Source organism: Sylvia atricapilla, chromosome 7, assembly GCF_009819655.1.
Source record: "Sylvia atricapilla isolate bSylAtr1 chromosome 7, bSylAtr1.pri, whole genome shotgun sequence".
NCBI lineage: Eukaryota > Metazoa > Chordata > Aves > Passeriformes > Sylviidae > Sylvia > Sylvia atricapilla.
In genome coordinates this window covers 7,718,492-7,734,490 of record NC_089146.1, presented here as the reverse complement: position 1 = coordinate 7,734,490, position 15,999 = coordinate 7,718,492, and the positions used below count along the sequence as shown (strand labels likewise).

Sequence of the window (15,999 nt, the reverse complement as noted above, 5' to 3'; positions counted from 1 at the left end):
CTCTGGAATTCCATTCATATTGGTCATTTTTACGCACAAATTAACTCCCTCGTTTTATTGTTTGCTAATGCAGCCATTGCTGGCATGCCTTCAACATTCCTGTGATACAGGGAATGTTTTTTGGGAATTGACATTTTCTTGTTAGCCTTTTACATGTGATTCATTGAGTGATGGTTTTTATCTTCAGTGATGTATTTCCCAGGATGCAGCACAAAGTCTGGATACTACGATTATGCAGATTGTCACAGTTAAATCTACCCAGGCCTCAGTAGCTGTCAGTATTTACAAATAAACACCCTCAGTTCCCACAAAGATACCCGGCTTTACTCTTTCCTCGTGACTTATTTCCTCATTAGTTGATGTGATGTGTTTAAATTAGCTTTATGCACTTAGCAGCACTGAGTCATCTCCTGTGCTCTCCCAAGAGTCAGATTTTGCACAGAGGTGTGAAAGCCTTGTCCAAAAGCAGCATCGTAATGTAGCGTTCCCAGGCTCCTGTGTAGGAATGTAAGTCAGCCAAGAGTGGCAGCTCTGGCTAAACCACTCGTTTCAGGTCTGTTCCTTCAGATCTTGGGCTGCTTCTGTTCTTGTATTGTCCAGCAGCTCCCAGAGACATCTCTGGACAGCTCACAACTCAGGAACTTTTATTTGAGTAGGAATATCTATGTTACAAAAACCCTGCCTTCTCCAGAGCACACAGATTTGTCTCCCCCACGTAATCACTGTAGGGATCTGTCCTGATGCAATATTAAGTCGTTTTAAGGAGAGTAACTTACTACAAGTAACTTTGGTGTTTCTGTGTTCCACCTGACAGTGCTGATTGACAAAGACCAGTCCCCCAAATGGAAGCCAGCTGCTCTAGAAGAAGTCAGTGATGAATTCGTGGACAACTGCTTTAAACCACTGGGAAAGGACGATCTCAAGCTGTAAAGATCAAACCTATTGACATCTTGTCTATCTGCTTAGATCTGTGATAACAAAGATTAATAGTAGTGTGATCAATTTGAACAAAACTTTTTTAGGTAGCCTGAGATTCACAAGGCTTTTTTTTTTTTTTTTTTTTTTTTAAATTCAGGAACATTCTCTGTAATGAGAAAATAATTGTATCTCTGATTAATAATGGGAAAAATCACTTCCAGGCAAGTTTTTATTTTTACTGCTTTACACAGTGATTAACATTTAATTTTTTTGCATCAACTCTTAGTTTACAAGGAGCCCTTGGGGAAAAGAGCACAGTTAATGGGTTAACTTAATAAACAAAAAGTCAAGAGACCTTTTGTGGTCTTGGCTCTGTCACTGATCTGGTATATTTGGATTGTGCCACAGATTCTTCTGCATACCATGAAAATAAAATATGGTTAAACCTTTAATGCAGCCAGAGCTACAAAAGAAAATGCAAGACAGAATCCATAGTGTTAAATACCCTTTTAAATAAAAGCTCAGACTGATACATTATTAGTCTGAGAACAAGAAATTGTTCTATTGATTTAACGCTAGGTCATTTTTCAGCCTTGCTGTGTGATGTAAACATTGTTGCAAATGTGATAATGTTGCCAGAGCCTAGAGCACATTTCTCTTCCCTTGCATAGCCCATTTTCTAAAATGTCATTATGTCTGATTCAGCTGCATAATCAGTATTTCACCATGTCAGAAAATTGCTGGGTTTTCTTGGTCTTACAGTGGTGAAGAAACAAGTGCCTCAAAGCTTGCTGTAAACACCGAGCAGCACATTCCCAGTGCATCCAGGGTGGCAGGGTCTGATGCCAACAATACCTGAAGTTACACAGCACAACCAAAACCCCTTGACACAACTATTTGTGGGAGGGAAAGGATTTTTCCATTGTGTATGCAGCAGACAGCTACTAATCTTTCTTCAACATTACACCTTCTTTTTTGTGCTTCATCAGATCATGTAGCAGTGCTTCTTCCTACTTACTTCTACACTTACAGGCAGGTCACAAGTACAGATTTTGGCTTCTCTGAAGACCAAAGGAAGAAAACTTCTGTTCAAATGCCATTGTCAGTAAGCAGCACTGGGGAATCAAAAAGTCAGAGCTGCAGCAGAACCATTACTGAGTTTCCAACGTTGGGCAGTTTTTATTACCAACAGCAATGGTCTGCAATGGCTTTAGGCTCCTTCCTTTCTAGCAGCTGTTGCCTGGAAACAAAGTCCAGGAAATTCAGGCACAGAGGTGAACTACCAAATGTGACTTTCAAAAAATCAGAGCAAATGGAGAGCTAAAACAAGAAAAAATGGCACTTTGCTTTGGCACTAGAGTCTTGTAAGATAAAATTGTTAAAATTTCAGCTGTGAGTTTATGTTACTGTGGACATACTTGTTATGGGGCTGTCCTTGAGTTTAGTTCCAAAAGTAATTGGGGTTTCATTAATACCTCTAGGGTAATTCTGAAAGCATCACGTGACTTTCCACCTCAAGCTGTCCCATAAGAAGTGCAAGCCTTCCCCTGTATTATTTTAAATTTTTGTATGTTTTACATTCACAAACAATTGCTATTTCTAATTTATTTTTTAAAGATCAGTTAATTTCATTATTTTTGTATAAAAAAAGAAGCAGTCTTCAGCTAACTGTATTAAATGAAAGACACAGTAATTCCCAAGGAGTAAGGATCATGCCTCCTCTGATTGTAAATGGCATACAAGATTTTAGGAAGAATATACTTTTGAATTAATAAACTTTGACTTGCATATGCAGCTGCTTCCAGAACTGATGTGAACAGGCATTATCCCAAGCTCAAGGTAACAAGATCCTGTCTAACCAGTGCAATCTTGTGGTTTTTTTTCAAATAAGAGGCATACAAGCAGATGGTAAGTTGAATTTTATTTGGTCCACAAGAAAATATTTTCCACAAAAAATATTGTAAAAATATATTGTAGTGTGTTTTATTTGGGAATACTGATGTGCCTTACTCCAGAAACATCAACTTTACAAAGTTGTGCTGTAGTTAATGTATTTTGAACCATTATTAGAATATCAAGTCAGTCACATCATATCCACTCAGATTAATCTTATTTCCTGGAGAAAATATAAAGCAAATGTATTTTTAACTCCTAAATAGAAGTAAACAGTTTTGCAGAGCATGCCAGTCCCAAACTGGAGTGCCTTTATTACACAAAATCAAGTCAAAGAATCAATGGTAACTTAGCTGGAAACCCACTGTCAGTGTCTGTGAAACTCTAGCACAGCTTAGCATAGATTTATTTAAGTGAAGAAGTCTTTATTTTTACAATGTATTGGTATTGTGCCTATTAAATGTACAGCAGAGCTCTGCAGAGAGATCTCCCTCAATCTCTTACCAGACTGTAGCACTGAACAGATTTATTTTCTATTAAGGGTAAGTGCATTATTTATAAGGACAGCATCCTGTAAAAGAGATGATTTTCCTGGTGAGAAGCTGTCTCCCTGTTGTTTGCAAGCTTGTTTGCTTTCCATTTGCTGCGTGCCTTCCCTGAAGTGCCAATGCCATGGAAGGCAGAGTAAAGCAGCTGGAATTGCTCTTGGGGCCATTCTGAAGCTGCTGTGATCTTCAGGCACCAGTGAGGGCCCAGCTTGGAGGCTGCAGGGGAGGGACTGCTTGGGCCCCCAGGCAGCTGGTGCTGAGTGAGCCCGTGGGCAGCTCTGGGGCAGCCACCCCACACAGCAGCTCCTGCACGGGGGGGCAGTCCTTGGGCCTGGGTGACTCCTCTAGGGGAATTCCAAGTGCTGATCCCAGTGGATGCTGTGGTGGAGCCCCAGGCTGTTCTACACCTCTGCCTGCTGTTGGGCCTGTGGTGGCAGCCTGCCAGCGGGGAGCTGCTTTCCAGAGTGCTGCTGCTGTTCCTGAAGAGGGGCAGAGGTTGAGGCTACAGCCAGAGGAAGGAGTGGAGACGTGGCAGCAGGAAGCCCTGCAACACCCCACTGCCTGTGGCAACTGCCAGGCTGCCTTGTGCAAGGGCCAGGGCAGATCCACCTCCAGGTGCTGACAGGGAGTGCACTTTGTACCTGCTCCTCACCTGCCTGCCAACAATGGCTGTGGAGCTTTGGCTTTTTTATTTTTAATTACTGTGGTTAGCAGTATTAACATTCTCGAGCCCACACTGATGTTAGAAAGGTTGAACCTTTTTTTCTTTTTTGTAATAAAGCTCTATTTTAGCTAGAATAAGAATAGGAATCTTTTTTAATACTGTGGTTAAGCAATATCCAATTGATATGTACTGACTTGATCAGTGTTTTGGTTTTGCTTTCTAACTCACATTAACATATAGAGGTATTTGAGAGCAAACAGAGTATGATGTAATGTTTTATATGCTGTAGAGCTTGAAGGAATGTCACTGTTAGGAGGAGAATTTAAGTGAACCATAAAACCTTAGTCCCACTTTGCACATGACTTTGAGGATGACTATGTAACTTCACAGCATAAGCTGATTTTGTTCCCTCTTCCAGCAAAGGCCTGAGAACAGTCTTAATAGCAGGTCACTGGGAATCCAGTCTGGTCACTGGATTTAATGGCAGCCTTGTGCTGTGTCACAGAGAAGGATTTTTCACCCTTTATTCCTGATAAAACCACTTCCCTGTATAGGTGAATTTCAAATACCTGTGTTTGCGTCATAATAACATTTGCAAAACAGCTCAATTTATAGACTGTCTTATGTCAGAGAATAAGCTAAAACCAGCATTTGACATGGTCCTCTTTCTGCTTGCTTCCCATTGCTTGAAAAATCATGCTTTGGATCCTTTACTAGAACTATGTGTACCTTTTAAAAATAGTAACAGCTTTAGCCAAATGGAAAGCATTTCTCTATAAAATGAAAACAAAATGGAAAGCATTTTGATCTAGGAAAAAGAACTATGTCTTTTAAACTGGGCATCACAGAAAAAGGAACAAACAGGTGGTAAAAGCCAAGCTGTTAGAAGGCCTTTACTTTGAATAAAACGTCAGCAACAACATTGTACCTTTGGGATGAATAAGAACAATCCATCCGTGTCCTGGCCTGTGAAATGCCAGCTGTGAGTGCAGTGGGTCAGGCTGTGAGTCCTGCAGGGCAAGCAGGGAGCAGTGTATGGATGCAGCCCTTCAGTTTTGGGCCTAAAGCTTAGTCCCTAACTCTGCATTCAGAGCACTGCTCAGCTCTGGGGCTCCTGTTGGCATTGCCATGAACAGGTTTTCCAACGGGGAAGCAGCAGCCTACAGGAGCTGAAGGAAGACATCCTGTCCCACGGGTGGTACTTCAGAGAGGAATTTCAGTGTAATGCAGCCACAGTTCCCATGAAACAAATCGTCCTAAATCACTGCCACACCCCTGAAGGTTCCTTTCACTAGTTACCATCAGTAGTTTTTGCACATCTCTCTGGGTTACAGTAAAACAACAAAACCAAACCCTCCCCAAAAACCAGCACCCTAACACAAAAAATCCCCCCCCCCAAAACCAAAAAACCAAACAGCTTTGGTCTGAACAGAGTGCCCAGATGTCATTAACCTATCTTACTGCAGGGTTTTAGAGACAAGCTTTCAAGCATTTACAGAAGCATCTGTTAATGATAATGCACAGCTTATCGATGCTGGCATGTTTCTCACTGGTTCACTTCAATGGAAGGTGAATTGCATCACCATCCAAATGGTTCCCTGAATACTACTGGGGTTTACAAAGCACCTCTCATCACCTTCATTATGTTGTGGTTTTACAGATTTTGTTAGGTCACAGAATCAAAAGTAAAACTGATGATAGCAGGAACTTTGCTACATGCAGACCTTGATTTCACTTCAGAGAAACGCAGACAAATTCACCACGCACACAGAGTTCATCTCACCTACAGACAGACCACTGATCTTTTATGCAGAACACAGAAATAATCCACGTTTTGTCCTCTGTGGCAGTGCTTGCAGAGGTGCAGGGCAGCCACAGTCTTCTCATCCTCTTTTTAATGCTAATTTCTGGTCACATCCAACACATTCAAAGACAGAGTATACTCAACATACGGCTGACAAGGAATGACCCTTGATGAACAGGTTCTACTGCGATCCAATTAGTTTGCCAGCAATCCGCGTTAAAAGGCGAATTCTCTCCGGCTCTCCCTGGAGACCCGTGCCCACAGTGATGCTCAGAGGCCAGCCGGGGGTGCTTTATCCGCACTGCCAGAGGGGCAGGCCGTGGGAGGGCTCAGGGCACGTCGCTCTCGATGAAGGGAATGTCGCTGTACTTGCTCTCGGTCACGGCCCACTGCTTGACCGCCTGCTCCAGGATCTCGCGGGAGAGCCGGTGCGCGTAGTCCAGCACGATGGCGCTGGACGGGCCGCGCTCCTCCGCCTTCACCGCCAGCAGCGACGACTTCTCCCCGGTGCAGCCCTCGCCACCTCCCGCGATCCTCTCATCCTGGGCAGCGCTGGAACCCTGGAAGGCAGCCTTGGATTTGATGCATCCCATGGTACATCGGAAAACGCAGCTGCAAAATTCAGTTCAACAGCATGTTTGGATGAGCGGGAAGCGGTTCCCTTGTTCGATGCAGCGCTGCTGCTTCTTGCCAGTGGCTCCAGTTATTTTCAAAGAACAGAACATCTCCTTTTGTGCTTCTTCTGAGGAAATCTGTCAAAACAGTATTTCATATAAAGGCAATAAATAGTTTAGCATTCTCAGCGAGCTCAAAGGAAACCTAAATTCACTACAGGCGCTTGTAGAAGCGGCTTAAATAAATCTCTGCCCAGCGTGCGTAAAATGTTTTTATCGGTAACATCCATCTACTACAAGTAGGCAAAGTTTGACCTGAATTCATGCTGCCTTTGAATACAATTCCCAGGACAGGATGTAGGCCATCTAGGAATGTGAAAGTCTTAGGAAAAAAAAAATAGTCTGTTTCTTCCAAGCTCACAGTGTGTTGTGCTTCTCCTGAAAGTGCAAACAAATTCTGTTTAGCTCCAGGGACTGCTGCTGCTGCTGGAAATAAACACCAAAACTACCCCACAGAAGCACCACACCACCACCATAGCCAGAGTCCCGTGTCATGGCTGTCACACACCCTCTGGGCACGGTGACACTAATTCCCAGTGTCATTCTGCTGTTGCTCAAGGAGGCTGGAGCAGGGCAGCCACCAGAAGGTATTCACAAAGAACAAGAGCTGGTTTTGTTTTTTCCCTGGAGAGGGCAGGGAAAGCAGCAGCAGCCTGCTGTGATCAAGGCAGTTCCAACAGAGCCAGAGCATCATTCTCACTAGAGCAGGACTACTCTACATCTCGAGAAGGGAAAGTGACCAACGAAACACGTGGCAGAGTCCTTTTCAAGTCATCAAGATCCAGAATTGGCCAACTCCAAATTCTGGTACGTGGTGTTTTGTTTCCTGGCCTACAAAACTGTTTCTGGGGCTACCTTCTCTCAGGCAAAGCAGAATCTCACGAGACGCCTGACTCTGCTTGGCATGTGCTTACCCACTTATCAGAGTTAACAGACTGCCAGCCAAAATAAAGACTGTGCAGCACAGAAACCAACTGTTCCCTACAGCTTCACCCAATGACGTTGTAATAAGGTCAGCCAAAGTTAAAGATTTTTTGTAAATAGCCTTTGAAAACACAATCATGGCTAAGATGTTAAGCCTTATTTATTTCCTTTATACACTGGAGGAAATAGCGGCTCCAATCCAGTAACCTGATCATAGGCAAAGATTTGCAGAGGAAATCAATCCCATTTGCAGGTAAATGGTGCTTCACAGGTAGAATGGGACTTCCCCAGTCTAGCAGCTGACTCAGGAGAACCAGATTCCTGGGACAAGCTCCTCTCCTCTCTTTGCTGCTTCATGAAAACCACTGCTACCTGTTTGTGGGGCTGAAGTGCAGCACAGAAGGGGTGGCTGGTGCTCCTGGCAGGAAATCAGTCCTAAAGGGCTCCAGAAACCACTGAGTCCATACAAATATTTTTCATACCTTCAGCTTTGTGCCAGGACATTTCAGCATTGAAGAGCAATGTTTGTAAACCACCTCAATGAAGTTCAGTAAGTCTCCTTTGGGAGAGGCACTTTAATTCACAGGCCTGAACACAAACCCTGCTGCCAAGAGTTGACCTCCACTTGCAGCTTTACCCAACACAGAGAGAAGCCAAGCTATCTATCAGATTTTTATTCCAATAACTCATCATTAAATGAGTAAAGACTGGATGGATAACCAGCAGGATTCCCTTCACTGCACAAAAAAATACATTTATCCCTGTGAAGATTCATACCCCCATGTATCCATCACATACACTGATCAAACTTAACATGCCCACAGACCAGAGGCCAAGGAGAAGCCTGCAAGCAATTCAGAGAGCTGAATAATTCAAAGCTTTAATAGTAATATCTTGTGCACGTCTAATTTCAATATTTACCATTAATAAAACATCATGCCTAATCACTTCCACTTGCTCTGCTGGACAAATATGTAGATCCAAGTACATGGTAAAGAATCACTAACAGCAGGTACCACCCAGCACTGCTGATACCTGAAAGCTGCAGTCTTGATCTAATACACAGCTTCAGTGTATTTTTATCAAGAGTTTATCCCTGACACTTTCCTTAAAATAGGCTATTCAGATTTGGATTTTTTATCCAATTCTGGAGCTATTGTGTTTTCTGTTGCTTTTGTTTTTTATCATTGCTTTAATGTTTCCCTTGTGCAGCTGGAGATTTCTGTTAGGGGACACCAGCAGATGAGTTATTGTCTAATGGAAAGGACAGAAAATGAGAAGAGGGAGGATAAATTTCTCCTAAAGCAGCCAGGAAGAAATTCCCTAAGGTCAGCATCTTCCTCTGCAGAACTCACCACCTCTGCCTCTTCATTTGGGCCAAGCCAAATGTTCCTGAGACTGTCCTAGCAGAGAACAGGGTGGCTCTAAAGCTTGCACACAGCAAGGCACACAGTACAACTCAACTGTTCCAAATCAGCTGAGCTTCAAAGCAAAGTTATCAACCCTAGTTTAAATTCTTGCCTGTTGCTCATTTCATTCTTTACAGAGCTCAGTATTCTCCAAGCCCCTGCAGTGTTACAGTTTGCCTGGTTTACTGGAGTTAATAATTGTTGGCACGGAAATGACTGTAAATGAAGCTGCCCTCAACCTTCTGGCTGCTTCCTTGTTTTCTTGACAGCCCTTGCCTGCACACACACCAGAGTGAAGTGCTGTTTAAATCCTCTCTGCCTAACTCATCTCTAGAGTGTTAAGTTCTGACAGGGATTTTAACATCTCTACCCTTCCTCACAACACTCATACCCTGAGAGGGGAAAAACCCGACAAATGAAACCAGCTGGTTTTACTCCCAGCACAACACTGCACAAGGCAAAGCTGTGTGACAGGAGCCTGTTTCTGTCAGTGCCCAAGCTCTGCTCTGTGGCCAGTTGTGCCTCAGACATCACTGCATAGATGGTTTGGGGCTCAGGCCAGGAGCTCTGCAGCGCAGCTCCTCATGTGACAAAGCTGCTGGGCTTAGCTGGAGCCAGAGGTCAGCCAGCTCTGCCTGCTCTGCTCACTCTCAACCAGGAGCTAAAGCAACACCATCACCCACCAGAACTCATCTTCTCTTTTGAGAGACAGATTTTACAGGAGGTGAAATGCTGATTTATTCATCTGAAAAATATAGGCTCCTAGTTGTGCTAAATTTTACTGCATGTACAGTCAAAATGTTTTTAAATGCTTCATTTAACTTCAGCACAACAAACACTGTATATGACTTTATCTAAAATCTTGAAAACAATCGATTCCATCTTGGAATTGGAGGTTCCCAAGAATAAGTTCAGATGCTTTTTCACCTATTATTTTATTTCCTGTGGTAATTAATACTAGGAGAGAGAAAATATTGAGGGGGTGGTAGCTGAACTCACCAGGCACACGAGGGCTAAGCAGTGTCTTTGCCAGCCTGGAAAAGTGTTTCCTGCCAAGGTAAACTCATTTCTAACTACTGAAGGAAACAAAACAATGGTGAAAGGATGCCTGCAATGCACTATTAGACAATATAAAATAGAGGGGAAAAGCATTAATCACATAACTGCCATTTTTGAAAACAATTAGGATTTTTTAAGCTTTAAAATAATCAATAAAAATAATTGAAAAAAGGTAAACATGAGAGATCAAAAAATAAGGGTTTCACTGGCCTCTGCAATACACCATCATATGATGAAAACAGGCAGAAGAGCAAGGGTTTTGCTGTTATGCAACATCTGCAGCTGTCATAAGCAGGTAAGTTCCTGCTACCATTTAAATGTTTTCCATCCATGAGAACTTCAGAAAAAAAATCTTGAAGTTCAATATTTAGCTGTAAGAAACAGTTTTCTGCAACACTTTATGCTACAGCAGTCAACAGATTAAAAATAAGCCACAGTTTTCAAAAGAGCTTCAAAATGTGCAGCTTTGCCCAGCTGAAGGCAGCAAGTAATTCCTGCTGTGACAGAGCCAAATTTTTGGTTCAAATACGACTCCTCCTCCAGCAGAAAGGCTTTCAGTTTTCCCCTGGGTATCTGCAGGAGAAGCTCAGAGTGCCACTTACCAGAACCACGTCTGCTTCTAACAGGTTGTCCCCTGGTCCCCAGGCCAGCACCAACAGCTTCACGTCTGGGACTCTGCAAAGGGAACCCAGGAACAGAGCTCAGCCCTCTCCAGGATGTCAGAGGTGCACATTACTACCAAGGTGATAAATCTGTAGTGCTGGCCTTGCACAAGCCTGCCTGCCTTTTCTCCCACACAGAACCTGACTTTGACAAAGGTAAAAGGATGATACAGCACTTAATAAATGAGACTGAATGACAGGCTGCAACAATTGATACACAGCACCTAATGCTGGGCTCAGAGTGGGGCCACTGCTTGGGCAAGTGGCTCCTGACCATGTGCAGGATGCCAACCTCCTCCCAGAGCAAGTCCAGGTAAGGAAGATTTCAGCAAGGATATGAGAAGGGTAATGTGCCCCATCTGTTGCCTGACCTCAGAAGTTCTCTCCCGTTTTCCCTTCTCCCTCTCAAAGCTTCTACTGAGACCTGGACCTCAATCATCCAAGGACACAGGGAGAACAGTCAGACAATCCCAGTGCTGCCATTATCACTGAAACAATAAACTCAGGAGCAAAGGGATTCAAAGGTGGAGTTTGAGCAGGTGACCTACCAGCAGAGGTAACCAAACAGTACTTAGGTAACCACACCTCTGAACTGCACCCAATCACATAAAATATTCACCTCCTCCATGTAATGACAGAGAGGAAACCCAGAACATCCTCTGTCCACCTCTCCCTCACAAGGTGAGCTGTAATTCAGGAGCACACGTGGCACTGCCCTTTGGATGCTCTGCAGCTCCAAGCAGAGCAGCGGCACAGAAATGGCAGAGGGATGAATCATTCCCTCAGTGCACAGCATCCCCTCCATCCCTGCAGGACTCAGAGCTCCCCGGGCAAAGGAGCCCCAGGCAGGGGCTCCCAGAGCAGTACAACCCACCAGGATTTCAGTTCTGCCTCTCCTTAACGTCCAGCTTCCTGTAAATCCTACAGAGGAGAAGCACTGCATAACATTTATTATAACAACTCATCCTAATCACAGGAAAATGAAGTTTTAAACAGCTACAGTTACTTTAAAACAAGCACAATATCAAAGATTCTGCTGTCTCAGACAATCACTGATACCCAAATATCCCAGAACAACTGAAGACACAAAAAGCAAAATGGAAATCTCATTCCTCTCAGAGCCATCCCCTCGCTCTCCTGTTGCTCAGTGCCAACAAGAGATAAGAGCTACAGATTGGAAAAGGCTGGATGCAGCAACTGCAAACAACTGCTGTGCAAGATTAGCGTGGAAGTGAGTCTCCTGCTTATCTGTCTCAAGGTATGTGCTGGAATTTCAAAGGCTTGGCTTTTTCCCCTCCATAGCCAGAATTGATAAAGCTTTTCCAGGCTTCTAAGCCAGTTTGTAACTGAATGGGGAAATGACACATTTGCTTTAAAAGGCTTTTCAATAAGAGCTTTCTCAATAAGAGCTTTTCAGTATGAATCAACAGATTCATAAAATTGGTTTGGTTGGAAAAGAACCTTTCAGATCAAGTCCTGCCATTATCCCAGCACTGCCACATCCACATCTAAAACCTGCCCCTGAGGGCCACATCTCTACATCTTTTAAAGACCTCCAGGGACAGTGACTCTACCACTTCCCTGGGCAGCCTGTTCCAATCCTGACCACTTCTTCAGTGAAGAATTTTTGTTAATATCCAACCTAAACCTCTCCTGGCACAACCTGAGGTCATTTCTCCTGGATCTATTGCTTGTTACCTGAGAGAAGAGACTGAACCCCACCTGCCTAAAACCTCCTTTCTCAGAACACTGAGTTACTTAATGGAGGCAATTTCCATGTCAAATTTCATCTCTCAAGCACTTTAGCACTGCAGTTAAGGAACATGAAAATCTTCAAACTAGAGGGAAAAACAAGAGAAAAGAAAATGTTTCTTCTTACTTCACTTTATGATTTAAGTGCAAGTGGAGTGTTTTTGCTGTTAAATAACAGCTGTGTTGATGAGAGTTTTTATGCTGACAAACTCTGGAAAACTAGAACCAGTACTGATTTAAAAATAAAACAAAAAACAAAAAAACACCACAAAAATCAAGAAACAGTCTGCCCCCTCCCCAAGCTGCACAACCACAGAAGCCAGGGACAAAACCAAGTGCTTCCCGTGCTGTTCTAGCAATCTAACCCAAGCTTTGGGAAGTGGCAAATAAAGACGAAGTACCAAAAGAAACCTTTGGGTGAAAATACCAGTAGTTCAGAAAACAGCAATGCCAGTAGGTACAGCCCTCAGCAGCCACAATGTTATTCTTCATCCAGGAAAAAGAAGTCTTGTTAAAAGCAAAGAACACTGTGTGCTTGGTAGCTGTCTAATTTCATGAAAGTAAAACTGTACCCAGTCGGCCTGTCCTGAAATCCTCCCTCCAGTGCAGCAGTTTATTCACCAGAACTGCACACACAGCTCAGGGGGCAGCCTGAATGTCACTGGCAAGCAGGATGCTAAAAACTTCTTACAGGTTCTGCTCATATTTTACCTCAGTTACTTGTTGAAACAGCTCTATAGACTGCCGTTAGTCCAAATTTGGATAGAAATGCTTACAATATATTGATTTTTTCCCCTCAGTGTCTCAGAATACACACATGCACCAGTACAGACTCTGCCAGAACATGGACAAGAGGGAACATTAACTTAACTACCCTTAAAGAACAGGAGAAGGATGTCTGCTATTGATAGAAGGCTGTTTTCTAGGTGGGTAACAGTGAACCAATGGATTTCCTTAGTAATGAAGGCCTTGGAGTGAGGCTTCTTCTGAGAAGAAAGGGCATGAAGAAGATGCAGCGCCTCTCAGAAACTCCATCTGCAGGAAGTTCAGCCAAGACTTAAGGAACCCAGCTGCAGAAGCTATAGAGAAATGCCTTTGGAAGGGAAAGCTAATAGTGCTAGAGGAGATCCAAAATTCTCCAAGACTCCAAATAGAAAATAATGCTCAAAACTGGTGAGCAAACAGAAGCAAAATACCAGGAATGGATATAAAGTTTTTGATGTATATGTACAGCTGTTTCTTTGCCCTGCATAACACCAAAGGATTTCAGGTTCAACACTTCTGTCAGCAAGCCCACAGCTCTTGTAATTATCAGCCCCTCCCATCTGTACTAGCTGCAAGTCCATAGTCTGAAGACCATCCTCACAGCAGGGGAAAGCACAAGGTTCACCACCAAAGGTGCAGTACCGTCCTCCACAGGTGCCAGGCAGAGACAGAGCTGCAGACAATGAAAAGGGATGCACAAATCTTTACGAGCAAGAAAAGCCCCTCCTGCAGCTATTGCTGGCTGCTGCCCAGCCTGGGGATCCTGCCAGCAGGAACTGAGGAGCAGCAGCAGCTCAAACAGCGGCTCGGTGTCTCAGGCTGACAGGGTCGGGTTTTATTGTAGTGGCTGTCACAAGATTCAACGACGAACATATGGAGCTGCAGAGCATAAGGTATGAATGAGGGACACTGCCTGGCTCTGTGACGCCCTCAGGAAGCCAAAGGCTCCACTGGATTAACACAAATCAAAGTCAGAGGGAAGGAGACGGTCAAGATCTGCCCAAGATCAACCACAGAAGAGCACAATAAAAAGCAGCACGCAACCCCATTCTGTTCTTTAATCTCCAGAAGCCAATTATAAAAAGGGAAATGGGAATTAGGAACGCACCAGAAAAGCCATTTTTTCCACGTCACATTGGAAGGCACAGGAAAACACAGCCCCACAGTTTAAAATCACAACTACATTACTACTCATTTGCACAAACTGAGGAGTAAGAAGACAAACTATGCCAGCCTCAAAAATCACTCTGTCTCACGGCTCTCCCCCGGTGTTTGTTTCCTTGGATTCCATCACTCCTAAGGTGCCAGCTGCTCCTTCCAGCAGCTGCCGCCGTGGCGCCCGGGAAGGGGGAAGGCCGGCGGGGCAGCCGTGCCCGCACAGCCCGGCCCCGCGGCCAGCTCTGTCCCCCGGGAGCCTGCCCGCGGAACCACCCTGGCCCCAGTGTCCTGAGGCTCTGCCCAACCCCTCGGGCAACTTGGACGAACCAAGGTGGTTTTAAAGCAAGGATGTTCTCAGCAGAACGTGACGTTCAGAGGAAAACGAATTTGTATGGATTTGAAGGTTAAAAATGCCACTTTGTAAAGGCTACAGGATAAATCCCTGAATTTTTCCTTTTTTTAAAAAATTACTATATTTAGAAACCTCATTTGGTTTGCTACTTACTAAACTATGAGAAAGCATAAAATACTTCTAAATGCTTAACAATTTTTGCCATGACAGGTCTTGCATTATTAAATGTGTATTTTATAACATGCCAGATGAAAGTAACCTGTTCCGTATAAGGGTCAGTGTGGAAGCCTGGAAAGGAGCTCATGGGGCTGACAGACCCTCACATCACCTCGGCCGGCAAACACAGTAGTCTCACGTCTTCCCCACAGCAGGAACACCGCTTGAAGAGAACCAGCCACGCCGTTTACCTTCCCACTCCGCATCACTCTCACCGCTGTCCGTAGCACCACCTTTCCTCAGGGTGCCCAGCGGGAGCGGCAGCTCCGCTTTGCTCAGTTTGGAGGAGTCCGTGGCCGGCAACCTCGCTGCGAGATGATGGGAGGAGTAAAAGCAGCACCGCCGCCTGTCCTGAAAAACCCCACCTCAAAGCGCGGCTCTCGCCGCTCTCCCGCACGACGCGGCTGAAGGCCAGCGCTGCCCACGGCCCCGCGGGTGCGGCCGCGCATCCCCCTCCCTCTCTCCCTCCCGGCCCCGGCGCGGCTCGGGGCGATGGAGCCGGGCACATACCGGCGCGGCGGGGCGGCGTCCGTGCGAGCAGCATGCTGGAAGCGTGGCCCCGCCGCGCACGGACCCCGGCCGCCGGGCTGCCCCTTCCTCCGGCGGTGCCCGCGGGATCCGGCCCTCGTCCCACCGACGCCGCCGCCTCCTCCGGGCTCCTGAACGGCAAAGACGCAAACCCACCGTCAAAGTCCATGCTGGGAGCGCCGCCCGGCCCCCCGCCCGGCCCCGCGGCGCTCGCACAGGTAGCGCCCGGAGGCCCCCGCGCCCGCCGCCGCTCACGCCGCTCCCGCCGCTCCGCCGGGCGCTCCCCGCCCTCCCCGGGGCGGCGGCGGCGGGGCCGGGCGGGGCCGGGGGGCGGGAGCGGCGCCGCGGCCCCGACCTGTTCCCCCGCCGCCGGCACCTGCGCCCGCCCCGCAGCCCCCGTGCGGGCCCGGCCACGGCGCTCCTGCCCCGTCCGCGGGAAGGGCCGCCGCGCCCCGGCGCCGGCCCTGCCGTTTAAAATAAGGGAAAAAGGGGGAAAAATCACCCGGGCAGGAAAGCCGCCTCTCATTGGCTTCTCCTCCTTTAAATCCTCCTCCCCCCTCTATTTGGCGCTAGTGAGGCACATCTGGAGTGCTGGGTCCTTTTCTGGGCTCCTCGGTACAAAAAACACGAGGAGCTACTAGAGAGGGTCCAGCAGAGGTCACAAAGATGATGA

At 45.8% G+C, this 15,999-nt stretch overlaps 2 protein-coding genes across 3 annotated transcripts in view; one reads left to right on the top strand and one right to left on the bottom strand.

The window, feature by feature from the left end:
• The window catches only part of HIBCH (3-hydroxyisobutyryl-CoA hydrolase), a 38,975-nt gene extending 36,153 nt beyond the window's left edge, over positions 1–2,822 (top strand). Inside the window, exon 14 of the mRNA XM_066322525.1 lies at positions 815–2,822. Within this exon, the coding sequence (XP_066178622.1) occupies positions 815–930 (116 nt within the window). The 3' untranslated portion in view covers positions 931–2,822. The remainder of the gene's footprint in view (positions 1–814) is intronic.
• Positions 2,823–6,142: 3,320 nt separating this feature from the next.
• On the bottom strand, positions 6,143–15,563 carry C7H2orf88 (chromosome 7 C2orf88 homolog). 2 transcript variants are annotated; one of them, XM_066322527.1, is made up of 3 exons: positions 15,483–15,563; positions 10,496–10,568; positions 6,143–6,579 (listed from the first exon to the last, which is right to left on the bottom strand). In XM_066322527.1, the coding sequence occupies exon 3, from the start codon at positions 6,418–6,420 to the stop codon at positions 6,157–6,159; it is 264 nt and encodes an 87-aa protein (XP_066178624.1). In that variant the 5' UTR covers positions 6,421–6,579; positions 10,496–10,568; positions 15,483–15,563; the 3' UTR covers positions 6,143–6,156. The 2 variants fall into 2 exon arrangements, with proteins under 2 accessions (XP_066178624.1, XP_066178623.1); XM_066322526.1 differs by having other exon boundaries at positions 15,309–15,545.
• Between the last annotated feature and the right edge of the window lie 436 nt (positions 15,564–15,999).

Coding starts and splice junctions, on each gene's coding strand:
- C7H2orf88 (XM_066322527.1), bottom strand. CDS start 6,420: ATGGGATGCATCAAATCCAAGGCTGCCTTCCAGGGTTCCAGCGCTGCC.